At 56.4% G+C, this 25,343-nt stretch overlaps 1 protein-coding gene across 5 annotated transcripts; it reads left to right on the top strand.

Annotated features, from left to right (window-relative positions):
* Positions 1 to 25,343, top strand: Rd3 (RD3 regulator of GUCY2D). Of its 5 annotated transcripts, XM_087194038.1 has the most exons (5): positions 1 to 153; positions 415 to 664; positions 11,930 to 15,000; positions 20,645 to 20,981; positions 22,043 to 25,343. In XM_087194038.1, the coding sequence occupies exons 4-5, from the start codon at positions 20,686 to 20,688 to the stop codon at positions 22,302 to 22,304; spliced, it is 558 nt and encodes a 185-aa protein (XP_087050164.1). In that variant the 5' UTR covers positions 1 to 153; positions 415 to 664; positions 11,930 to 15,000; positions 20,645 to 20,685; the 3' UTR covers positions 22,305 to 25,343. The 5 variants fall into 5 exon arrangements, 4 of the variants coding, with proteins under 4 accessions (XP_087050164.1, XP_021097951.2, XP_087050162.1 ...); XR_015444288.1 differs by lacking the exons at positions 1 to 153; positions 415 to 664; positions 11,930 to 15,000 and adding an exon at positions 15,009 to 16,638 and having other exon boundaries at positions 16,943 to 20,981; positions 22,043 to 23,097; positions 23,284 to 25,343; XM_021242292.2 differs by lacking the exons at positions 1 to 153; positions 415 to 664; positions 11,930 to 15,000 and adding an exon at positions 15,009 to 16,638.

Below are 25,343 nucleotides of genomic sequence, written 5' to 3'. Positions count from 1 at the left end.
GGGAGGCAGGCGCTGGGGCAAACTGGCGGTGGCGCCCAGGCACCAGTGAGCACCTGAGTGCCCTCCAGCTTGCCCCGGGCTAGGTGTTTGGCCTCTGAAAGACCCCTTGTTGGAGACAGCTGTCAGGCCCCGGAAACCCCGCTCGTCCAGCAGGTGCCGCCGTGCGTGTTGTTAAGGGTGGTGGTCGCAGCACTAATGCACGTGGCGCAGGGCCAAGCGTCAGAACAGACAGTGGCCACTGACTCCGGCGTCCGGGTGGGGGGTCGCGGGAAGCCCACTGTCGCTGAGTGTCACGGCGACCCGAGCTGTCGGCACTGGAGCCACACCCTCCCCACTTGTTCTGAGCCACGACCACCAACGAAAGCCTGGCCCCGGCCCACTGCCGCCCGTGTCTGATTTGCCCTCCCACCGTAGGCGCTGGCTTCCTGCGTCAGTCTCCTGTGAGGCCCGCTCCATGGAGCTGTGGACAAGACGGAACGTTTCTCCGGAGGCAAGGCTGGGGTCTAGCACCAGGCCACGGCTATCACCCTTCCTCAGGGCCAGGGCCACTTGTGAGCCCCCTTCCCTGCACCTCCGGGGTCTACTCCCCGTGCTGTCTCAGTGGAGGCGAGGCGGATGGGCGGCTTGAAGGAGGCTGCCTCTGACATCGAGTCACCAGCACCAGGTAACCACAAACTGGGCCGGGTTCTGTAGGAGGTCTCGGGAGCAGACTTGGGGCAGACAGCCAGGGCTGCCAACTAGAGACTGGGTTAGTATGAGAATTGAACAAGAAGGTGCTAAAGCCAAAGCCAAGCCTGGGAGTGGTGCCGGTGTACAGGGCGTGTGCGTGTCCGTGCGCGTGCGCACTGTGTTTTAAAGACCCCCGAGCCGGCCGAGGTGCAGGAGCTCCTCCCATACCTGCCGCCTCCGCTTCAACTCTCCCCAGGTGCATTACTGTTTAGCCGTCCTGGACCTGGGGAGACGGTGGCTAATGCTTCCCTTTATTGACCCTGAGTGTCTCCCAGCACCCGCAGAACAAGGGAGCGCACACCAGGCCCGAGCCCAAGCGGCGCCGCTGGTCGCTGCAGAGCAGGAGCTGTGGGAGCCCGGAGGTGCCTGGGGAGCCAGGGGCCCAAAATGAGGCGCGGCGCGGCAAAGCCAGGCGCAGAGGCGTCCTCCCGGGAGGGAAGGTTTCTCCCAGGGCTCAGGGAAGTGCATGAAAACCCCCGGGGCACCGAGCACTGAGCGAGGCCGAGGGTCCTGGCGGGAGCGGGCCTAGAGCTGCGCTGCGCTCCAGGAAGGAGACGGGGCAGCGCGGAGCCCCCGAGAACGCGCCAAGGGCCGACTCGCAGCCCGGGAAAGCCGAGCCCAGGCCGGCCCGGGAGCCGAGGCGGCGCAGGGGCCGCGCGCCCTCTCGTGGACGAGGACTGGCGGAGGTGGCCCCCGGAACGACCGCCTGGGGCCGGCCACCTCACCGGGCACCCGGGCTGCTCGTGGTGCACCAGCTTGGGCGTGACTGAGCTCGCGTTGCTGCGGTGCGCTGTTCCTGCGACTCCTCGCCGGGCTGCGGGGAAGCGCCCCGTCCGCGCTGCCGGGCCGCGCCCCGTCCGCGCTGCCGGGCCGTGGGCGGCCGCACGCAGCCTCGGACAGGCTCCTCCGCGCTACCTTCAACCGGGGGAAAGGCTCCCCAGACAGGCAGGGAGGGGTGCAGAACGTGGAGCGCTTGCGGGGTTCCAAAGACAGCATATTCCCATCGGCTCAAAGACACCGGGCTTTGAGGAAAAACTTGAGAAGCAGAGAAAAAGCGTACTACGTACCTTACACTATTAACATGGCTACTATATAAAAAAAAAAGAAAACTTGTGTTGTTGAGGATGGAGAACTTGGGACTCTTGCTCACTGTTCGTGGAAATGCCAAAGGGTGCTGTTGCAATGGCAGTTCTTCAAAAAATTAGAAACAGCATCATTGCGGGATCCTGAAATTCCACCTTGGGTTAGCTAAGAATAAGAATCAAAAGCAGAGTCTCAGAGATACCCACACATCCACGTTCACAGAAGCGTCATTCACAGTAACTAACACATAGAAGCAACCCGAGGGTTCACCAGTGCATGGATGGAATGAAAATACAAAATGTAGTCTTCCATACCATGGAATATTATTTGGCCTTAAAAAGGATGAAAGTTCTGTCCCAAGCTGCCACATGGATCAGCCCTGAGGAACTATGTTAAATGAAATACGCCAGGGGCCAGGCAAGGAGAAGGGGGTTAGAGTACAATCTCTGTCCACAGCTTCACTCTGTGTAGTTTCAGTCTTCTGTGTCAACTGTGGTCCAAAAATGTTAAATGGAAAATTTTGGAAATAAGCAACATATAAGCTGGTGTGGTGGCGCACACCTGAAATCTCAGTACTCGAGAGGCTGAGGCAGGAGGATTGCTGGGAGTTAGAGGCCAGCCTGGGCTACATAGCAAGACTCTGTGTCAAAAAAAAAATAAGAATTTAAAAAGGTGAAAAAAGATAAAGAAATAAGCAGCACGTAAGTTCTAAATTGCTTTCCCTTCTGCGTAGTGTGATATTTCCACCAGGGACATGGATTGTCCTACTGCCCAGAGCATCCATGCCACACAGGCTCCTGCCCTCCGGTCACTTCGTGGCCCTCTTGGTTATCAGGCCAACGGTCCCAGTGTTGAAACACTTGTGTTCCAGTGACCCTCGTGTCACTTACTAATGGCCCCAGACCTCAAGAGCAGTCCTGCAGCGGAGGTCCCAGCTCACAGAACGTGAGGGCAGATTAACTCTGATGCTTCAGGATGCGGAGAAGGAACAGTAACCACAGGGTTAAAATAGTGTCTGAAGGGTTTGGTCTGTGTGTGGTCAGGTATCCACTGGGGTCCTTGGACTGTACCCCTTCGGATGTGGGGACGCTCTCCTGTTTAACAGGCACAAGGTGCAGTTGTGCAAGCTGACGAAGTCCTGGAGACCTTGGGGTCGTGACAAATGCACCAGTGCGGTTGGGACCTGATAGTAAGGGGGCTGGGATGGGGCAGCAAACATGTGGGAACCCTGCACTTTCTGCGCAGTTTTGGTGTGAATCTAAACAGTTCCCACTGGCCCATGCTGAGTCCGAATTAGGCTGGTTCTCTCTTGAGACCCCTCTTCCCAGGGGTCAGCAGCAGCTGAGGGGAAATGGATGGAAAATTACTAAGAGGGAAATACATAGGGTAAAGAGGATTCAGCTGAACAGCCCCTGAGAACATAGGGTTTCCCCGCTACACTCTCAAAAGCAATGGAGCTCGGTTTCTCCCCTGCATTCTCACAATGTACGTCCAACACCAGAAGTGCAGACAGTGACTGTGGAGGGCCAGCTGGGTCGCTCTGACCCTGTCTACCTGGAGAGAGTGTTGACCCCACAGGCTGAGGGTCCCCATTTCCGACACCATTCTCCAGCCCAGGGTTGTCTTACCGAGCTCAACTGACCTGCTAGAGTGGCCCACGGAGCTCAGGGAAACACCTTACCCCAGTTCCACTGGCTGGTTTATTATACAGAAGGGAGCAGAGGACATAGAAGGAGGGACGCACAGGACCAAGCTTAAGGCTGAGAGCTTCCATGCCTGGCCCAGGGGCTACCACCCAGCACCCTCACACATTCTGCTGTGTGGGTGACTCTGAACCCCATCCTCTAGGGCTCACTGGAGGTTTCAGGGCAGATTGGCTAAATTGCTGGCCCTTGATGATTAACCCAACCTGCAGCCCTCCCGCTCCTGGAAAGGCTGAGGTCCCAGCCCCCTGAGCCTGGCAGCCCCATCCTGGACCCACCAGCCACTGAGCACGTGAGGCATTTATTACTTTGGAGAGACCAAGGGTACTAGGATTTCCACGCCTGGAAACCAAGAGGAAGACCAAAGATTCACTGTGAAACACACGACACGTGCAACGAAAGCGACACTTGTAACACAAGTGACAAAAGTGACACACATTTTAATAATGTTACACCTGATAAATGTGTGGGAAACGTCACGTGACAGACCCTGTGTAAATGACAAATGTGGCAGAATGACACACCACCCCACTTCTCTCCTAGAAGCAGGAAGGTCAGGGACACCAAGCTGGATGAGTTCCCAGAACTCCAGCATCATCTGAAGGCTACTGAAGCCTGAAGGCCTCAGGGCAGGCCGGGAAGGGGCTGGAGGGGGAAACGCAGGCACATCCAGGGTCGAAGGTCACTGTGGTGCCCTCAGGAACCACACCGACGGGAAAGAGAGGGGAACAGTGACAAATCCCGAAGGAACAAAATCCATCCACTTAGCAGTCCATATCCTGCAACATTAATCTTCAAACATAAAAGCAAAACTGGAGGGAATTTACTGCCAAACAGACCTACTCGGTGTGAAATAGTAAAACAATTCTTTACAAAGAAGGACATGATAGAGGTTAAAGACTCAGGTCTCCAAAAAGAAGCGTGTAGGAGAGGGATCCAAGAATATAGAGTAAAACTGTTTATTGTTTTTATTTTTAACTGATCTAAAAGAGCTGCTTGTTTAAAGATACAGCGGTAGCAACAACTTAGGCGACCACAGCATGTAGATAAAGGAAAGGAACGTTTATCATTGCCGTAGGGACAGGAGCAGGCGTGGAGACTGCTGAGGGGCCTGTACTAAGCTCAAAGCACTGAGTGTTATTTGAGGACAGGCAAGTGCTGCAAATGCGAGGGTACCTGCTTCAATTTTTCTAAAAGAACATAAACGATATGTTAAAGGAGGAGATGAAATAGGATCACTATATGCTCAGTGAAACTCATGGGAGACAGAAAGAGCGAAGGAAAGTAAAACAAAAGACAAGTATCAAGAACAGAAAACATTTGTAAATATGGTAGAAGGAATCTGTCACTGACCTCCTCAAATGTGAGTGCTTTAACTACACCAATTAAAAAATACATTTTCAGGGTGGATTTTAAAAAACAAGACCCAACTAACTGTATGTTGTCTATAAGAAACATGCTTTGTATATAAAGTAAAGAATGAGCTTAGGTTCCATTCTAAGAATGAATGGAAAATTAGAGCTAAAAAAAGTAGAAGAAAGGGAATAATAAGACTAGAAACAGAAAACAGAAAAACAATAGGGAAGAATCAAAGAAACAAAAAGCTGTTTCTTCTGAAAAGATCAATAAGCTTGATAAGCCTTTAGGTTAACTGGTTAAGAAAAAATAAGACAGTCACAAATTTCCAGCACCAGAATGAGGTGGATGATGTCACCATGTGGGCACTGGCTGGTGTTAGGCCATGGCCATCTCTGTGCCAGAAGATCCAACAGCTCACATGAAAGGGACAAAGTTCTTAAATTCACAAACTACCAAAATTCACACAAGAAAAAAATAGATAATCAGGAGAATGTTACTATCTACTAAGAAATTGAATTCATAAATAAAATCATTTCTACAAAGAAAACTCAGGTCCACTTAGGCCACTAGCAAATCATATCAAAGCCTCTAGCAAGAAATCATACCAGTACCAAATCTATACAAATTCTTTGAAGTATTTAATTTTTTGAGTGGATAGAACACCAGCATCATTCTGATGCCAAGATCAGAAAAACGCTTTAGAAGAAAGGAAAAATATAGACATATATCTTTAATGAAGAGGGACTATTTCTAAATAGTACTTTGGCAAATCAAAACCAACAAAATGTTAAAAAGGGCCAGGCATGGTAGCACACGCCTGTAATCTCAGCACTTGCAGGCTGAGGCAGGAGGATCAAAAATTTGAGCACAGTCTAGGCAATTTAGCAACTTAGACTCTATTTCAAAATAAAAATTTAAAAGGAATTGGGTATGTAGCTCAGTGCAAAGGGATTCAATCCCCAGCACCAATCTATGTTAAATATTTGTCCTGACGAAATGAGCTTTAACCCAAGAATGTGAGATTTTTCAAACAATGTAATTCACCATATGAACAGATCAAAAGTAGAAAACCCTATGATCATCTTGACAAAATATTCATAACATCCATTGGCCTTGGGATGGATTCACCAAACTAGGACCAGAAAGTAACTTCACCAGATAATGAGCACCTTCGAACAACTGACAGCTATCACTGCTTAGTGCTGACAGGCTGAGTGACTCCCTGGGATCAGGAACAAGAGAGCAGAGTCTGCCCTTGACACTTCTGTGGCCTAGAAAAAGAGGTAAATGGCATCCAGATTAGAAGGGAAAAGGTAAAATTATCTTCATGGAGATGACATGATCTTCAATATATAAAATCTCATGGAATACATAAAAGAGACACTAGAAGTAAGAAATCAGTTTAGCACTTTTTAGGATATAACTTCAATGCATGAAACTCAGGTTTACTTACATGTCCTAATATGCACTGGAAGTGCTGAAATGAAGGTTGTCCATGCCAGCCAAGTGCAAGCTAGGATTAGGGAGCTGCAGCAGGCACCATGGATGAGTACGAATGGTGTGACTGTTGGGAGCACAGGCTTGGTCGGCCCGCTGCCCCGCAGTGAGCCAGTCGGTAGTCACGGTGGCCGTGGAGAAGAAACCTTACCACTGAAATGACCCTGCTCTTGGAAGACAGCTAAAGGACCCTCTTCCCAGGAGGTGGGTTCAGGGCGTGTGCATTGGAGTTGGGATAACAAACCTCCAGGCACCTTCCCACAGGTGGAGGTTTGTGGTGAAATGGCACACGTCTGATCCTAACCACCTAGCCATGAAATGCTTTTCAGTTCTGCAAATCTCAAGAACAAAGCCGTCGCTTCCTCAAGCTATTCTTGTCAGTGGCAAGGTCGGCCAGTGCAGTCCCTGACTATGCACAGGGAGGGGTGGCTGCCCTGGGCCCTCTTGCTGGTCATCTAGCTCATAATAATGAAAGAAAACATTCTTCAGCCGGTCACTGGGAAGACCAGGGTCAGGCAAGGTCCAGGGGGAAATCTGTGAGATCTGGGCTCAGGGCTCAGCTTCATAACCTCGCATGTGGTGAACAGTTTCTGTGGTGTATTAAAAGCTGAACACACCTGCCACATGGTCCCACTTCCATCCTACCTGTCTGCCAAAACATCAGGCATCATGCATGTGCAAGCCTGCCTGTTTTTTCATACAGCCAACCTCTCCATACCCCAGCAGGTCCAGCCTGTGGCTGTCACCCTTATGCTGTAGCATAAGTCCCAACAAAGCCTCTTTTGGACAGCATATTCTTGCCCGTCCTTGATGTCCATCTCGAGTAGAGTGCACCAAGCTGGTACACAAGTAGCCAGCAGTGGAGCAATGCAGAACAGCCGGAGCCACCATCATGGCAGTCAGAAGAGTTCCTGAGCCCTGCTGGTAGCCGTTGGCTCTGAGTGGCAAGGTGGGCTTCGACCACTAAAGAGCCGATAGCTGCTGGTTCAAAGGCCACTAACAGAGCTACCTTAAGACAGCTGCACTTTGCCAGTTTGTGATTTCTGCAGGAACTCAGGAAGAGCCCTCAGCTGATGGGTAACATTTTAGAAGCCAGTACAGGGAGCCTCCTTTCAGAGGGCCCGAGGAAGAGAGAGGACAGTGGTAAAGGCTGTCAGCAGGCACAGGAGCCAGCCCACATCTGATTTCCATCTTACAACTGGTAAGGAACCACAGTCACTGGTGACACTGCAACATATACAAATCTCAAAATAATTATTCTAATTGGAAGAAGCCAGCCCCCTCAAGTCTGTATTTTGATGTGTATTTGAAAATCATCACTTGTGCATAATTCCAGGAGACGCAAAGCAGTACATAGGTCCGGGAAGCAAGTCACCGCTTGGAGGCTGATGGGGGAGGAGCAACAGGGTGAGTGTAGGGAGGGCAGCAAGAGGCATCCAGTGGTGCACTTTAAATCTGAGCCCTGTGCTGTGTGTCAGTTATGCCTCAAAAATGTGGACAATCTGGCCGGGGATGTAGCTCAGTAGTTCCACCACCTGCCTCACAAGTGCAAGGACCCGAGTTCAATCCTTGGTACCCCCCCCCCCCCAAAAAAAACGTGGACAATCAAAAAGGTGGAAAAACTCACTGACTCCTGGGAAAATATGCAATTGGTGTCTCTGAAGAAACAAAGGAGGAGGGACAAAAATATTTGAAGGAATAATGGTAGAAACTCTTCCACATCTGAGGCAAAACTATAAACCCGCAGCTCAAGAGATTCTATGACCTGCAAGCAGGAAAAAGGTTCACCAAGACCTACTGTAAATAGATTGCCTAGACATACCACAGAAAGCAGCTCATCTGCAAAGGCAAAATACCTGAGGCAATCAGGGAGTGGTCACATAGCATCAGCTCCTCCCTAAAGCGAGGGTTTACACAGAGGCTGTCTGATCTGCGTTGGCCTGTTCTGTGGACGTAGGAAATTGTAGAAAAACATAAAGTGTAGGATCCCATTTTTGAGAAGAAATTTGTAACAGCCCAGCACAAGACAGTGCCAACATGCTTTTTATCTATTTGCCTAAGTCTGAGAAATGTGCTTAAAGCAACAACAGAGTGTTCTGTGTTCTCGGTAGCAGGTGGCTGGGATTGATGGGGAGTTGGACAGTGTGGCAGTGATTCCGCACAAGGTGTCTTTCTGGCCTTTGTCCTATTTGCTTCAACAGCTTGGGGTCATTGGAAGCTGTTTACGGACCGATCAGCCCACGGAGGGACACAGGGAGTGACACAGGGTCACAGGCCAACCCGGGTCAGAGTTCGCGGCCCGGTGCCGCTGCTCTGTGCTTGGGCCCTTGGGCTGGTCATTTAACTCCTCAGAACTAAAGCGCCCCCCACGTGGGCCTCAGAGAGGGCGAGGACGACCTTTGGTGGGCTGTCATGGCAGGGAGCTTTCACGATCATTTTCCTGGCTGCATCACAAGTCTGGCGGTACTTGCAGAGAGACTGCATGTGCGCTGCCCAAATATAAATTAACTCACCGGAGGCAGACTTTTCAGAAGATGGTGGAGATGAAAGAATTCAAACGCAAAGCAGGGATTCATCTCCCAGTGACCCAGCCTGCACTCCGCCGGGGTCATCAGAGCCGCTGGGAGGAAAGCTGCATGGGTTCAGCCCAGAGATCCGATTAGTCACCCTGGGGACTGGGACTGCGTGACAGGAGGGCTGGGCGGAGCGTGGTAATCTCCTCGGCGGCGGGGGAAGCTGACCTGCCGTCCACAGTCACTGAGGTCAGGGTGGAAGGGCTCAGAGCCAGGGGGAGGTGAGCCTGTTGCAAAGCCAGCAGCTGCTGGTTGCCTTGTCTACCAGCCCAGGTGGCCCCAGAACAAGCACGGTGGGGCTGAGGGAGCTCTCCGAGCAGCCGTGGAGCCCAAGAACACAGCAGTCTGAGTCTCAGCTTCCCAGGGTCAGCAGGAAATTCTAGGAACTGGGTGCGGATCTGCCTCGTGACCTAGGCCTGAGGAGGAGGTGCGCAGGTTGGAGGCCCACACCACGAGGTGCCCCGGGAAGCCCACCAGGCCTGCCTGGCCGTGGGGAGGGGTGCGTGCCAAGGGGCACCAGTTTCTCACAGCCCTGGCCGTGGTGGGGGGCTCCTTCCTGGTTCCTTCAGCCGAGGGGAGTTCTCTGACCAGCTGCCACCAGTCCCAAGTGTAATTCGAGGGCCGGGCCTTCAGGGAACTTTCAGAAATGATGTCGGAACCTCAGTTTGTTCGCTGACCAAATGAGGATCCTAAGAGGCCGGTCACGGGGCTGCTTTGAGGACAGATGGCTGAGGTCAGCGGCAGGCAGGGGCGGGGCTCCCTCACCCTGGAAAGGAAGAGAGCACCTAGCAGGTGACATGGGTCTCCCCGCAGAGGGTGCGCTCAGACCTTTTTGGGGCAGGGGAGTCCCTAGACCTCAGAAGATAAGGACAGCTGCTGAGCAGAGACCCATGTAGGCAGAGCCATGTCTCCACACTAAGCAAGGGTCAGAGAGGGGCCTCCCTGTGAGCTCAGCCACACCTCTGCGGCCTGTGTCACCCAGTGCCCAGGCCGAGCTCTTAAAACAGTGTTTCTGCAACAATAGGGAAGAGGAGCCCTGCTGATTGCCAGTCCAGGTGCCCTAGCTTGGTCTGGGAGCTCAGCGGGAGGCAGGACTCCTGGTGGGACAGCAAGGGACCTGGCTGGGCCTGCAGCCCGCTCCCTGGACAAGGACAGGTCTCAGTCTTCTCCAGCGGCATCTTGGTGTCCCGAGGGCCCAGGCAGAGCCAGGAGGACAGAGGCCAGGCGCCCACTCTTCTCCCGGCTGCCTGCCCTGTGTGGGGAAGGTCTGCACTTTTGAGGTGGCTTCTGGGAGCAAGAGCTCGGGAGCTGGGCCATGCGCTCAGCCCCACATAGGCCAGTCCACATTCACAGAGGGCAATGACAGGCACCCAACCCTGGGCTGCTCACCGAGGGGTGTTCAGAGCAGGGCACTAGAGGTCTGTCCCCTTCGATCCTTACAGCAAGCTGGCAGGAAGGTATTATTTCCAGTTCATAGCTGAGCCTCAGAGCAGCTGGGACACAAAGCTGGGATCACACAGTCAAGAATGCCGAGTCTACGTCTGAGCCCAGAGAGGCGGGTCTCTGAGGGCCATTCTTCACACCGCCTCTGTCTGTAGCCAGGCTCCCGAGGGTCGACAAGGTGTCTGCAGGTCAGCAGGTGCCAGGGAGCACTGGCCTGAGTCCCAAACTGAGAGGGCTGAGCCGGGGAGGGCAGGGAAACCTGTTCCGAAGACTTCTCCACAGCCTCAGCCCTGCAGGAACCCGCCGGCCCTCCCACCGGGCTGCAGAGGGAAAAACAGGGTTTGCCAAGCCAGAGGAGCAAAAGGTGCAAATGATCAGCTGCAGCTTCCCCTCCACGGGCACGCTGGAGGAATTGTGGGATTGGATTTCCACACTTAACCCTTCTTCTGAAGTCATACAGCAGGCAGGGAGGGCCAGTTCCACAACCACGGTTGCATGTGATTGCCCTTGTGCAGTAAACTGGAGATGAGATGCTTTGAATTAAATTTTCACTGAAAGAGTTTGCCAAGAAGATAGGCCAACTCTGGAAACCGAAGTGCTGCGGAGGCCTCTGCCTGATTACGCTGCGGTTGTAAGAGGCGATTGGACAGCAGGGCAGCGCCTCGCCAAGAGTCCAGTATGAGGCACCCGCTCTTCCCTGGGCGCTGCACAAATCCCAGGATGCCGTGCGCCTCCATCCACAGGCCTGCGCGTGGGGCAGCTCTGCTGTGTTCATGGCACAGGGAGCCAGAGGCTGGCCGTGTCATGCTGTCCCAGAGCTGTGGAGTTTGGGGTGTGGGCGTGTGGCAATTTCTAAGTGGCTCCCCCATTGCTGAACAGCTAGATCACCCCCAATCTGTGTCGCAGCAAATTTCTGCATTTCAAAAAGTGTTTCTGTGTCCTCTGGGTGAGGTTTCCAGAGTCCAGCCTCCTGCCTGCAGGGACGCATGCTGCACCCTCTTTGCTCTTCTCGTGGTGGCAGGGGGTCATTTGCCTTTCCTTCTTCCTCGCTGCTTGTAGGACAGGTGGGAGTTAGAATCTCTGGTATCTTGGCCGAGGGAAGAGCTGAGGGCCTGAGAAATAACCTGTGAACCGGAAGCGGCTGTCTGCTGATTCCCAGGGGCCAACGGCATTCACGGCATTCACGCAGTGCGGGTCCTAGCTTGCACTTGGTGACACACACAACCTGACCCCTCCCTCAGCCCCAGGCCTCAGGGCCAATGCCCTCCCCTCCTGTTCAGCCTGTGTTTCAGCATGGATCCTAAATGTTTCCCCAAAAGTGGCTTTGGGAGGGGTGGGATGAGAGGCTTCTGACAGTCAGCGAATCAGTCCTCTGACACACGCACGCAGTCTCAGGGGCTACTGGGAGGCAGGGGTGGGAACTTCAGGAGGGGCTGGGTTGGAAGAAGCAGGTCTTTGGGGAGGTGCCCTGGAGGGGTTTGGTTCTCTCTCTCAGCTTCCTGCTGTTCCGTGCTTCCAACATGATGCTCTGCCTCCAAACAGGCCTCAAAGCAATGGAGCCAGCCAGCAATGGACTGAAACCTCTGAAACCATGAGCCTGAATGAACCCTTTTCTCATGCTGAGTTGATGATCTCAAGTATTTTGTCACAGCAACAGCAAAAACATCTGGCATTTGGAAGACGCTGAAACGCTTCTTCTCTCAAGCAGCCTTCCAGGACTGAGACGAGAACATACCATGGAGTTCACACACACACACACACACACACACACACCCACCCCTCCTCACCCTGTCACTCCCTGAGAACAAAGTGTGCCTGACGCCCATGACTGAGGCTGGCAGGTGTTCTGTCTGGTTTGTTGCTGGCAGAGACAGCAGGGAAAGGCGGTGGTTTGGAAGGAAAGCACACAGGCCACTGTCCCGGCTTTGCCCTCCGCTGTGTGCATGGGGAGGCCCCGCCCATCCGCCCTACTGGCCTGAGCTGTGGGATTCCAGGTGGAGCAGCAGGGACAGGAGGCCCTAACCTCCCCATACCCTTAGCAGGGTTAGCACTGTTCCCCTCCCCCTTTTTTTTGGTACTGGGGATCGAACTCGGGTCCTTGTGCTTGTGCAGCAGGCGGCGAAACCACTGAGCTAAATCCCCGGCCCGGCACTGTTCCCCTTTATGCTGCAGCATCAGTCATGGTAAAGCCTCTTCTAGTTGGCATCTTCTTCTTATCAATGATTTCCATCCTGAGTAAGGACGCTGAGCTGGCCCTACTGGTACCACTTGGTTCCACTAAAGGCTGCTGCACTACAAGTCACCAGCAGCCGGGGCTCGTAACACCAAAGGTGGCTGCTAGCAGAGAATGGCAGAAAACAGCAAAGAACAGCCAGAGCCGCCACCTCAGGTGCCAGTAGCTGCTGGCTTCAAGTGGCAAGGGGTGGGGTGGCACTGACACTACAAGAGCATTCAAAGCCCAGCACTAGGAGAACTGCACTTTGCCAGTCCATGATGGCTACACATATTGAGCAAGAGCCCTTAGCTGGTGAGTGACACCCTGCAAGCCGGGATGCGGACATACCCCTTGGAAGGCCCGAAGAAGCAGGCAGACAATGGGGATGTTCATGAGCACCCGATTTCCATCCTGCAATGGCTGAGAACTAAGTCACTCTGGCTGGGACATCCCCTTGGCAGTGGGCAGGTCTGTGGATGAGAAAGCAGAACAGGGGCCTCATTAGGTCTTCCAGGAGTTGGCAGCAAACTTCACTGGAGAGATTCCCCTGGGAAGCAGGTGGAGGATGGGGCTAGAGAAAAAGAAACACCTGGTAAAGGAAGGCACCAGACGGCCTTGGGACCTGCACCACAAGTCCAGAGAGGGAAGACCTGACAAGAGCCGCCCACCTCCAGGAGACACAGGGGAAGCAGAGGGGAGTGAGGAGCCGCCTCACTTGGGAAGGCTCTTATTCAGTGTGTGCGAGTGTGTACTCACCCGTGCACTAACTCACACACAGATCCATGTGTATTCTCCTAGCGCCACTAGAGACCCAACAGATGTCTGCAGGCCCCCTTACTAAACGCCTCTAAGTAACCAAGAACAAGGCCTCCCCTGCCGGCCAGCTATCCCACAGCCAAGGCCTTGAAAGGCAGGTCAAGGGCAAGCAAAGAAACAGACAAAAAGCAGCTGCATACAGGCCACTGGAAGGCAGAGGTGCCCGGAAGCCAGTCCAGCTATGGCAGGTTGGGGGAGGGGGGCTCGACCCCCAGTAAAAGCCGCCGGGAACACGGGCCCTCCATCTTCCCGGAGCCCCCACCTGATCCTTTACCAGGGTGGCTACTTGTCTTCCCACCCCTTCCTTTTCCTCTTTACAAACTAAGTGTCTTCCTTTCCTTAAACCTTGTCCCTCTCATTTTTTACCGGGGCGGAGTTTAAGATCCTGGTGGGCTGTGGGGACAGCAGAGTAGCAGTTCTTGTCCCCAGGATGCGACATGTTTGGGTCCCTGGCCGGGAATCAGAGGCTACAGCAGGCTGGCAGTCCGAGCCTGTGTCATCAGCCGGAATTCGGTTTCTTTCCGGCTGTGGTCTCTGCTTCATTCTCAACACAGTCAAAACTAGACGAGCCCGAGGTCACTGTCCGCTGGGACTCTGCCCAGCAGCTGAAGGTCTACTGTGATGCAGCGTGGTGCCCACTGCGGCCCCAGCGCCAGCCCGTGTCCCGGAAGCACGGCTGGCCCGACTGATCTCCAAGGACAGTGTCCTGCAGCAGACGGAGGATCCAGGCGGGAGAGGGGCGCAGGACAGCGGCAGGGTGCTTCTGCTGGCCACGCGTGTCGCCTGGAACGCCTCGAAATCCACACCAGGTTGCCCGCTCTCTTCTCCCCGGCTTATTCTGTGACCCTAGCCCCTCCTCCAGAGAGCCGGTACCCTGCACCTGCACCTGCACCAGAGCCTGCCCGGTGGGACGAGCTGAGAGGAAGACGGGCGCCCCTGCACAGGCTGTGGCCCCAGCTGCGAGAACGCTGCCTCCGCTGGGGGCCGGCGGAAAGAGGGCATCTCCTCCAGGGGCCGCCTTGGGGTGGGGGCGGGAGCAGCTGCCCACAGCAGGCGTTCCCGCGGCTCTGCGGCGCTGCGGGCTGTGGCCTGGACTTCTGGACTTCCTCGCTGGTTTGCACCACGCTGAGTACTAGCCGGGGCGGAAGCAGCCAGGATGCCCTCTGGCAAGGGCCCTGCCTCTCCCCCTGCGCTCCTGCAGCAGGGTCAGGTAACAGGCGGGCCAATCGGCTTAGCTTTGTGGGTCTCCACGGCAACCTCAGCCCAGCCTGCCGGCCTCCAAGCGCACGGGAGGGAGCTCAGCTCCAGCCCAGGGGACTCCGCTCCCCAAGGCCGCCCAGCTGCTTCCCTCAGGCCTCCCTCAGCACTGCAGGCTCCTTTTGGCAGAGCTTTTTGGAGACAGAAGGAGCAAAAGGCGAGAGGCGGCGGCCAGCAGCAGCAGAAAGGGTGAGGAGGGAGACGGAGAGGATGTAGTCCACCCTCCCAGGCCTGCTTCCTACGCTGCTCAACTTTCTGCTTTTCCTGATACTCCCAGCCTGGGAAGTAAAAATCGGGTGTGAGACCAGGACCCCTGGAAAGCGAGGTAAGTGGGAGTCTCCCCACCCCCGCCCAGCGAAGCTGCGCCCTTAGGAGCTCCTGTGAGGGGCGGGTGGTGAGTCCTGGTCAGACACACAGGATGCAGGCTCAGGTCGGCCAGCCCGCAGCGGGTCTCCAGGGGACGATCAGGCGGGATCGGATAGGGTGGGGTTTGTCGGGGTCAGCCCCTTCCACTGTGCCCCTCCGGTTTTACACCTGCCTCAGAACAAGGAGGACCGAGTGCCAGCCACTCTGCATGCTGGCACTCAGAACCACGGCGAGCACCTCCTGAGTGCCAGTGTGGCCCGCGGACACAGCTTGAGCCCTCCCGGTGGTCACAGCTGGGTGAGGGAGGTGTTTATTACAACCCTGACCAGCCCCAGGCCCCTGGGACTGTGACACCTCACAGGGCTGGCGAGGGCCAGGCTTCAGGGTGGTGGCCCTTGGTGGGTCCCCGTCGGGTGGACGGAGGACACATGGGTTGGGCTGCGTCATGCCTAGTGGATCACAGGTTATTTTTTCTCTGATGCTGGGGAGAACCAAGATCAGTCAGTACTGTGGGAGTTTGGCTGTGGCCCCTGGCAGCAAGAGGCCCAGGAGGAGGATTAGAGAGGGGTGTGCCTGGAATCTACGGAGAGGCCTCAGGCCAGGGGAAGGGGCTGGGGCTCTGGGACAGCCTGGTGCAGGCGAAACTCCGTGCCCAGGCCTTGGAGGTCCCCAGCTGGCCCTCCTGCCCTGGCCTGCAGATGCTTAGCTCTGCTGTCAGCACTCAGCTTTGGAAGTGGACGAGCTAGCTTGGGCACGCCAGCTTTGGACTAAGAAATCAGCACTCCTGGGCAGGGCCCCTCCTCCCTCGAGGTGGGGTGTGTGCTGGCGTAGGGCCTGGGACCTTGTGGAGGTGGTGGATGCTGCCCCCTCCCGCAGTGAGCAGGGCCTGGGTCCACTCTGCTCCCACCACTGAACCCCGGGAGCCCTTGCTGCATCCAGACTCCACTTCCCCTGGAGGCAACAAGATGTTTTTCTGGCATTGCTAACGAGGTGCAGCTGGTAGTCGGGTCTCCTAGGGAGAGGGCAAAGCCCTCAGCCTCAGGGGTGCTCAGAAACAGGCCAAAGAGAAGGCTCAGAGCAGGCAGGTGGGCGAGGGCGAAGAGGAAAGGACAGTCAGGAAAGTGGAGCTCTGCTGCTCTCGGCAGCCATGGGGCCACTGCCCGCTTCTCCCGCCTCGGGCTGCAGACAGGCAGGCAGGCCAGGAAGCGGGTTGAGGTCTGGCCGGCACCAAGCCAGGGGACCGTCCTTCTTGAGCCACCAACCCTGGGAACACAGTCTCAGCGGTTCCAAGTGAATCCATTTCCAGAGGAAACCAGCTCTGCCCCCAAACAGCTAACAAGGGAGTGTCCGAGAGAGCTCGTGACGCAGGGACAGGCGTGGGACTCCATGGACGTGAACGGCAGGAGAGCCCAGTGGCAGGGCTGGTAGAGTCTGTGACATCCCCGCGCGGCCTGCATGCAGAATGTCCCGGAAGTAAGGACATTAAAGAGGGCAGACTCGAGCTGTGACCTTGGCAAGAGAGAGGCCACGGGTGCCTGACACCAGTGTGGCCTGCAGCTCACTCACAGAGGAAGGAAACCCTTCGTTTCAGTTCAAGGTGAGTGGAAATAATGGCTCTTCCCCACCCAAGCTCATAATCTCGGCAAGTGTGGTTGCCCACACCTGTAATCCCAGCACTCTGGGAGGCTAAGGGAGGAGGACTGGAAGTTTGAGCCCAACCTGGGCAGCCTCGTAATTTAGTGAGACCCTGTCTAAAGAATAAAAAATAATAAGAAAAATCTCCAGTACCATGAAAAAAAGAAAAGGAAAGAAAGGAGAGAAAGGAAAGGAAAGAAGAAAGGGAAAGGGAAAGAAAGAAGGAGAGGAAAGAAAGCACTTTTCCGTCCTCCGAGTCCTCCCAGGAACTGGACAGGAATCCCTGCACTCAGTGCCAGTGCCCGCCACAGACGCAGGGACCAGCTTCTTGTTCGTCTGCAAAGCATGCATGAGACACCGGCCCATCTGATTTCACAGTGGGCTGAAGTAAGTACCTTAGCCCCATTCCACACAGAGAAACTGGGGCTCAGCCACAAAGGTGACCTGGACACAGTCTGGCTCTGCCCGGGAGGAGGAGGATGCAGCCTCTGCTGAAGTCCACCAAGGGCACCAAGCAAGTGTCCGAGGCCAAAGGGTGTGACTCAGACCCTGGCCACAGCAGGACTCCGGGAGAGGGAGCAGCCATGCTGTTTCCACTGCAGGCCGTGGGTGGACGGAGAGAATGTCCCCAAGGTTCTCCCAGAGGCCACCGGTCTGCAGGCCTCGGGATCCGTCCCACATGTAGGGACGACGCTGCTCTCACCGCACCAGACCAAGGCTTGCAGAGTCCTCACATGCACCCCTTTGAATCTCGGGGGGTCACTGGGTGTGGGCCACGCAGATGTGTGAACCCCAGTGCATGAGCGAGGACACCCGCCCGGCTATAGGTAGAGCTCTGAGGAGCTTCCTGGGCACCGCGGGGGTACAGCGCCACTGAGGCTCTGTTCCCTCCCGGGGTACCGAGTCTGCCCTGGGCAGCGCTGAGGAGCGAGCCAGCCAGCCGGGATGAGGGCAACTAGGCATTTCTAGCTGCTCAGTCATGACCTTGTCCAACGTGTGGAAAACTTCGGAGAGTGGAGCCTTACACACCACAAGTGGCCCTAGCGAAAACCCGGGTCAGCATTCTGCCGTGGCTGCCCTGCTCACGCTTCAGAAGATTTGCACACTAGACATTGCAGGCCCTGCAGCAGCACCTCCCAACACTCCCCTCTCCTGGATGCCACTTTAGACCTGAGAGAATGAACGCCGTTCCTTAACACCAGCTCCCTATTCACACTTGCCCAGCGGTCCTGATACTGCCAGCTAAGGGGAGGCCTGCCGCCTTCATGGAAGCCTCCCGGTCACCGGCCCGAGCTGGGACCTTGGAGTTGACACCAAGCAGTGTGGCCCTGGGGGGGGGGGGGGGATGTGCAGCCAGGGCAGGGGCAGGAGCCACAGATTGTCCCTGCCCTGTCAGTTCCTGGGGGCCCTGGGATAAGACGGCACCCAGCACCCGGCTCTCTGTCCCTCCCCTCCTCTCCCTCCCTCTTTTGCCCTTAGGAACATAATCGGACCTTCCCAAGAGCCTCTGGGGTAGCAGCTGGCACTAGGGGCAGAAGTAGCTCCAGCAGACAGCTTGTCTGCCAGCCTGCCAAAACCTTGCCCAGGTCACGAGGGAGCAGTGTCTCCCCAGAGGTGCCGCCTGGCTGCCAGGCTCGGGGACAGCAATCGGGACTCAGGTGGCCCTGGGCCCGAGCACCTGCCTAGGAAGCCAGCCCAGGACCCCAGGAAGAGGACCCCACGAGGCTGCCCTTCAGGCTGTCCAGCCCAGCCTCCCCAGGGGTCGGGCGAGGTCTGGGGGCACAGGAGGCGGCTGTTGTAAGGGTGCAGACAGCCCTGACTGCAAAGGCTGGGTGCCCCATTGATGTTTGCGGCTCCCTTACAATGGTGTGGGATGGAGTGGGCCTGATGAGGAGGAGGACAGCTGGGGGCCAGGAGCTGCCTCACCCTGCAGAGCTGTGCACCATCAGGAGCTCTGAGGTCTCGAGGGACTGTCACTGTGGAGCGATCTGCCAGGAACCGAGCAGAACAGGTTTCAATACATTAGCCTAGTCTGTAATTTAACAATGCTTAGATATACGAGTATGCATATAGCATTTGCTTTTATATGACTGTATGATGTCCTTAAATATACATGTAAATAATCATAGTTATTATATATAAGTTGAGAAAAAGTATACTATTTAAAATAACTTTATGACTTTAAAATGTCCACATATTCACAAGCTATGCCTGTATTGTCTGCAGGCATCTACCTACTAGCACAGCTGCATGCATGCAGACACAGAGCCCAGGCAGCCCCACTGGGACCTGCCACTGTGAGGGTGGGACCCCGCTCAGGTCACCACGCCCTGACCAGGCCTCAGTGGCTGGGGGAAGCTGTTGGAGGCCACTCTGCCCTCAGCGCAAGCTGTCTTTAGGAGGCCCCGGGCTTCTCCCCTGCCCTCCACTGCGCCAGGGCAAAGAACAGGGCCCGGGGAGGACAGGGTTAGCCAAACGACATGTCGGGGAAGCTGAGAAATGGATAAGGAGGGACGTTGGGATTCATGTGAATCAGCGGGACAGTGAGGACTGCTCCATCCAAGTTTCGACGTGGGCCAGCTCCTCTGCTGGGTGCTGGGTGCTGGCAGGACGACTCACAGACCTCACTCAGCCCGGAGAGGGTGCTGGGCACGTGAGCAGTGCCCACGGAGCTCCGAGCAGCCTGGCAGCAGAGCAGGAGGCACTGGGGAGGTCAGGGCGCTCTCCTGAGGGAAGCGAAGTGTAAGCTGAGAGGAGAGACTTTCTCAGGAAGCTGGAGATGGGACGTTCCAGGGCGTGCAGCGAGGCACACCCACCGTGCCGCGCCTGAGACCGAGTCCTGCACCACGGCTCCGTCTGGGCAGGAAGCAGAAGCGGGTGGGAGCAGAAGGGGGCGTGGCCTGGGCTCCGGAATGGCGTTCCCTTCCCCATCCTTAGAGCCACAGCCACATCTGATGGCACTGAAACGGCAGCTCATTCCCCCATTCCTTCACCGCCCACCCATCCACCCATCCAGTCAGTGGTCATTCCCAGGCCTGCACTGAGCAGGGCCCTGTGGGGACGCGGCGAGGAGTCAGTTGCCCACTCACCCAGCCCCGTCCGAGTCTCACCTGCGTGGGAGCCGGCCCTGCAGCCGGGCCACTTGCCCTCGGCCCGCAAGGCTGAAGCCCGTCCGCGTCCTTCAGCCTGGTCCCGTCCACAACACCCTCCGGGCCCTTCAGTCCTCACTGTCACCCGTCACCCTCTCCACGTCAATACGGACTGCACTGCGCAGTCGCAGGTACCCTCTCCTCTCTGCTATGGTCCCCTGAGCCCAGGGCTTCGCACTGAGCTACCGACCTCTGCAGCCCCCTCATTTTATTTATTTACTTAGAGACAGGGTCTGACTGAGCTGCCAAGGGGCCCGGCAGGGCTCGTCCTGGGTGCCGGGGCTGGGATTCCAGGCCCGGGCCACCACGCCCGCCGACCTCAGTTTTAACTCAGGAAGTCTCGCATCTCTTGCAGGGCGGTCCCCGCGCTTTCATGTTCCTGCTCAGGCCTGATTTGCGCTGAATGAGCGGATGCAGGGATGGATGCAGGGATGGAAGGGCGGGCGGATGGGCGCAGGTCAGCCCTGTGCGGTTCTCAGAGTCCGAGCAGCAGACGGTTGTCCGGAACGTGTTCTGCTGCTGGGTCAGAACGGATGGAGGACCCTGTTCCCTAACGCACAGGGCGAAACCGTGCTCAGCGGTGCACACGACGCCTCCCGCTTTGTTAGTCAGAGAAGATCCAGGAGGCAGTTTCCCTAGGCGCAATTATCAGAATGCTTAAAGGACTGGGTGCGGCCGCGTCCACGGTTACCCACAGGCGCTTCGCGCCCGCTCTGGCCTGGCCTGGCCTTGCGGATGCAGAGTTGACGATCAGAGAAGTGTGGGGACCTCCGAGGCCCACACAGCCCGCTCTCCTCCTGTCTTCTGCGTTCCCCGCAGGTCCCGGCCGACAGCCTGCTCTGTCCCGCAGGCCCGGGGTCATGTCCCTCTTCCCGCGCCTCCGCCGGAACGAGGCCCAGGCCCGGTCGCCCCGCAGCCCGGCTGAGACGGTGCTGGAGACGCTCATGATGGAGCTGGCGGGGCAGATACGCGAGGCCGAGCGGCGGCAGCAGCGGGAGCGCGGCAGCGCGCGGAGGAGGGTCTGCAGCGGCGCGGACTACAGCTGGCTGGCCAGCACCGCGCGGCAGGCCCACGACCTCAGCCCAGGCGAGCGGCTGCAGCTGGAGGCCGTGTGCGCCAGGATCCACCCGTCCTACTGCGGGCCGGCCATCCTCAGGTAAGGCCTGGGCGGGCGACGACCGCCACCTGTCAGAGGAGCAGGCAGAACCCAGCGCGAGAGGCTCCGCGAGGACCGAGGGCAGCTCCGAGGGCGAGGCCTTCAGCGGGCTGCTCCTCCTGCGGGGTCCCTACTATCCTGGATTTTACCGTAGCTGCTGCTCCTCCACCAGTCTGTCTTCAGGTGCCCTTCTTAGACAGGGTTTCCCACACAGCCTGTCCAACATTGTTTCCTTATTTCGCTGTACTGAGGATTAAACTCAGGGCCTGAACTGAACTACAAACCCTGCTCTGTTTTATATTTTTAATTTGAAGACAGGGTCTTGTTAAGTCACTAAGTTGCCCAGGCTGGGCTCGAACTTTCTATCCTCCTGCCTCAGCCTCCCACAGAGCTGGCGTTGCAGGCATGTGCCACTTTGCCTGGCTCCAGTATTAATGTCTTAATATTCTACTTCATACCAACTTTTACACTGGCCTGCCGAAGGTGTGAGTGTCTGTGCACCTGAGTGTGCATGAACGCCAAGTTCACGGCCCTGGGGCACTGGCCATGTGAACCTTGTGTCCAGCAGTGCTCCCGAAATAACTGTGACCCCGAAGCAGCGACTTTCCTGTCCCTGTCCCCTTTGGATGCTGAGGTCAAAGAAGCAGGCAGGCAGTCCACTGATAAAGGATAGTCACATTCTTTATCTGCGCTTCTCTCCGAAACGGAATCCGAGCCCACAGCAAGACCCCTCAAGCGCCCGTAGAACCCTAGCCGCCCCTCTCCTCCCTTGAACCAGCACACACGCCGCTGCACACCACTTTCTTTGAAATCCCCCCTGAAAACCCAGTCCTGCCCCAGCCCCACCCCGACCCTGCAGCTTCTAAGGTCTCTAATACCTCGGCCCTCTTCTAGGCTGAGAATTTCAGCCTCCCCCTTTCGGCTTCTGCACCACGCGAACCCCCAATGCACCAACTCGGAAGCAGCAGGGCCGGGGTGGGGGAGCCCGGGGTCGGAGGGGGCCTCAAACCCGCGCGCAGAGGCGGGAAGGCCGCAGCACAGCTGTCACCTCTGGTCCGCAGGTTCCGGCAGCTGCTGGCCGAGCGGGAGCCTGCGGTGCAGGAGGTGTCGCTGCTGTTCCGCCGCGCGCTGCAGGAGGTGCTGGAGGCCAAGCGGCGGGAGGAGGAGGAGCTGCAGCGGCCCCGCGGCCTGGCCCCCCTCAGGGCCCGCGCGCGCGTCTCCCCCTTCACCAGCGACATCCACACGTCGCCCGAGCGCGTGCAGCGGCCCGCACCCCCGCGCACCTGGAGCGCGCCCGACCTCCGGGCGCCCGCGGCCAACTGAGTCCCGCGGAGCGCGGGCCAGAACCCGGCAGGCTTTGCGTGGAGGCCCCGGCCCTGCCTCCCCGGCGGGGCGCTTCCGGGTCGCGGCGGCGCCACCGCTCGCTCGCCGCGCTTCCTCGGCCTTCGCCGCGCCTCCTCAGCCTCCACCGCACGCGGGCCTAACCCGGTAGCTTCCTCGAGGCTGGCGGGGATCCCCGCCCCGCCCACCCCGCCCGCCCCGCCCGCCCCTGGCTTCCGCCGCCTCGCTAACCGCAGGGCCAGAAACAGCCCCAACGTGAGCGTGGAAACTCCGCTAACTGGACCCAAGCCGCGGGAGGCCCAGCGACGCCTCAAAACCTCGAGCGGAAGGGGCGCTCGCAGGGGAGCTGGGGGGGGGCTGCTCTGCGGAGTGCACTTCCTGTAATAAACCCCGCCTTTCTTGCTGTCTGTGTGTCCCGCCCGGTTCTTGTTCAGGGTACGAGCGCCTGAGTCAGCTGTCCCGTCGGACCCCTGGTAGAGACGCTGCCCGCCATCTGGCCACATGGCCAAGCCAGCGCTGCAGGGCCCCTCCAGGTGGTGGCAGGCCCCAGCCCTACCTGGTCGGGAGGCGGGAGCTGCCCTGCTCTGAGCCCAGGCCCTGACGCCGCTCATCCCCTCGATGGGCAGCGCCCTCCTGTGCCGCGGCTGGCTCTGTGCCTTGCCCTGCGCCGGACGCCCACACGCACTGAGACTGCTCTTGTAGCCAAGGCCTCTACCCGAGTGCTTGGACCCCGGGCAACCGTGGACGGGTCCAGGGTGACATCCCGCCTCCTGTGGTGAGACCCGTCTCTTACCGTGGTCCGGGGGCAGTTGGGTCTCAGCTGGTCTCCAAGGAAGGCAGCTGGGGGTGCAAGTAGCTTGCGCAGTACCCGGCAGCACTGTGTCACCACGTGGGAAGTGGCCGGTCCCCCAGCCCGCAGGGCTCCTGCACCTCGTCACACCTGCTTCCTGGCTTTCCCTAGGAGCGGTCCAAACCACAGACCTCGAGGTGCCTGAGGGGGTGTCCGGAGTCACCGCCCCGAACGCCCTCTGTCCTGGGTCTCCCGACACATTCGCCTGCTGGTGGGCATGTGGACTGCCCAGCTCATCCACCGCCGCTGGGCATGCAGTGCGGGCAGGAGCGGAGGGGGTCGGCCCCAGACGACCAGCGCATGCTCAGAAATGCACATGGATCTTGACAGGAGTCTAAATAAGAGGCAGATCACCAAGGGGAATCTACTCCCTGACCAAGCCCTGTGAGAAAAAATTCCTCTTTGATGATCTGGTTTTGGATTATTTTCACTGGAATCTGGGCAGAGAATCACAGGGTGGAGGAGACCTCTCATCCAGCGTTATCAAGTCGGAGTTGATTGGCTCATTAAGATAATTAGCGGAGGCTGTGACGCACTTAAAGACATTTACCTTAAACACGTATTTGGAGGACATTAAGACGTTCATTCAATGGCCATGCGTGGATGTGGTCCAAGCTGCGGCACTTTGTGGCACGTGTGAACTGCATGACGGGAGTTCTACGCTGCAGCTTGGTTCAAGTGTACTTTAGTTATGAGCACCAGCACAGGAAGTGGAAAGCCTTGGAACAAGCAGAAGTGACTCCGGGACGCAGACAGCCCAGGTGGAGCTGTCGAGAGCCAGCTGAGAGGCAGCTTGCAGAGGGAGCGGGGAGTCTGGGTCACTGGAGCGAGGCCCAGGGGAGGCTGGCGCAGAAAACTCCTATTTCCCTCCTTCCCTAGCACCCTCCGTGGATCTCTTCTCCCCCAAGAAAAGAAGAGGGTGTCAGCACGCTGTTCTTTTTTGGAAGTTGAAGATTGGCTGCCAATGAAAGCCTTCCCGGCCAGCCTCAGTCACGACAGGTAGAGCCTGCGGCCACCCCGCCAGCAGCACCCAGCTCCCCAGGGCTGGGTTCCTCCTCGGCCCTCAGCTCAGCTCAGCGAAGGGCTGGTGCTGTCTCCTCCATGTCTGCCTTTAAAAACGGAAGCAGAAAATAAAGGGACAAAGCCGTGCGGGCGCCTCCTTATGAGCACCGAGGGCCGGCGGGTGGCAGCAGAGGGGACGCTGCGCTCGGGGAGACTGGTGTCCGGGACGTGGCTCATGACCAAGCCACTAAGGCGAACGAGGAGTAGCACCAGTTCTTCCCCTGCGGTGCTTCTGGCCTGCTATGGAAAATAACCAACTGAAAAGCAGAGAGAAAACTGTAAGGCACTCACGTGCCTCCGTTACCAAGGCTTAATGATTATTATTTTGTCATATTTAAATTTATCAATTATCAGTTTTTGTGAGTTACTTTAGTGTGAATCCCAGACATTGTGGTACTTCCTATATAAGTATATTGCCACTGTCACTCTTCACAAAATTAATAGTAATTCCTTGATATTATCTAAAACCCAGTCCATATTCAAATTTCCCTAACCATCCCCAAAAAGTGATTCTCCCAAAAAGTTTACATCTTTGAGTGAGGATCTGATCTGGCCCACATGTTGATAAGAAAGTTACAGTCTGTTTTGCGCTGGTCATATGATGGTATTGAACTCCACAGCGAAGTGTTGTGTAAAGAGAGTGCTCATAGGATAGTGGCGCTGACATGTGCTAGTGAATGACTGCACACAAGTGATAATGATACTGCAAATTAACTTGAAAGATGCTTTTTACTCAGACCCTTGTTTAGGGTTTTATTAAAATCCTTTCACAGTAACCAAGATTCTCTAATACTTTGAAAAGTAACATTAGCTACTGATAGTGAAGATATATCAACTCTGGCTTTGCACTGGATGAAAACAGATGCATGTTTTTTCAAACTTTCGTAGGGACATATGCAAACACCCTAAAACCATGTCCCCTTTTCCTGCCACTTAAAACACTAAAATCTATCAAAATGAATCAAGAGAATTCTGAAGAATTCAAAAGATAAGCAATGAAAAGTTTATGTGTATTTTTTATGACATTATATACCATGTGATTAAATTTCCATCCGTGTTTTAGTGTTTATGTGATCCTCTAACAAAATAAAGTGTAACTTCAAAATTTA

Source organism: Heterocephalus glaber, unplaced genomic scaffold (assembly GCF_053883595.1).
Source record: "Heterocephalus glaber isolate CG9 unplaced genomic scaffold, H.glaber_assembly_v1.0 deba00001600, whole genome shotgun sequence".
Classification (NCBI taxonomy): domain Eukaryota; kingdom Metazoa; phylum Chordata; class Mammalia; order Rodentia; family Bathyergidae; genus Heterocephalus; species Heterocephalus glaber.
Note: the sequence above shows the minus strand (reverse complement) of the source record. Positions and strands in the feature narration are given on the sequence as shown.

Excerpts from the sequence above, each read along its gene's own strand:
- Rd3 (XM_087194036.1), top strand. The coding sequence starts at position 20,479 with ATGCTTAAAGGACTGGGTGCGGCCGCGTCCACGGTTACCCACAGGCGC. Across the intron at positions 20,982-22,042 it reads TGCGGGCCGGCCATCCTCAG|GTTCCGGCAGCTGCTGGCCG; the intron begins GTAAGGCCTGGG and ends TCTGGTCCGCAG.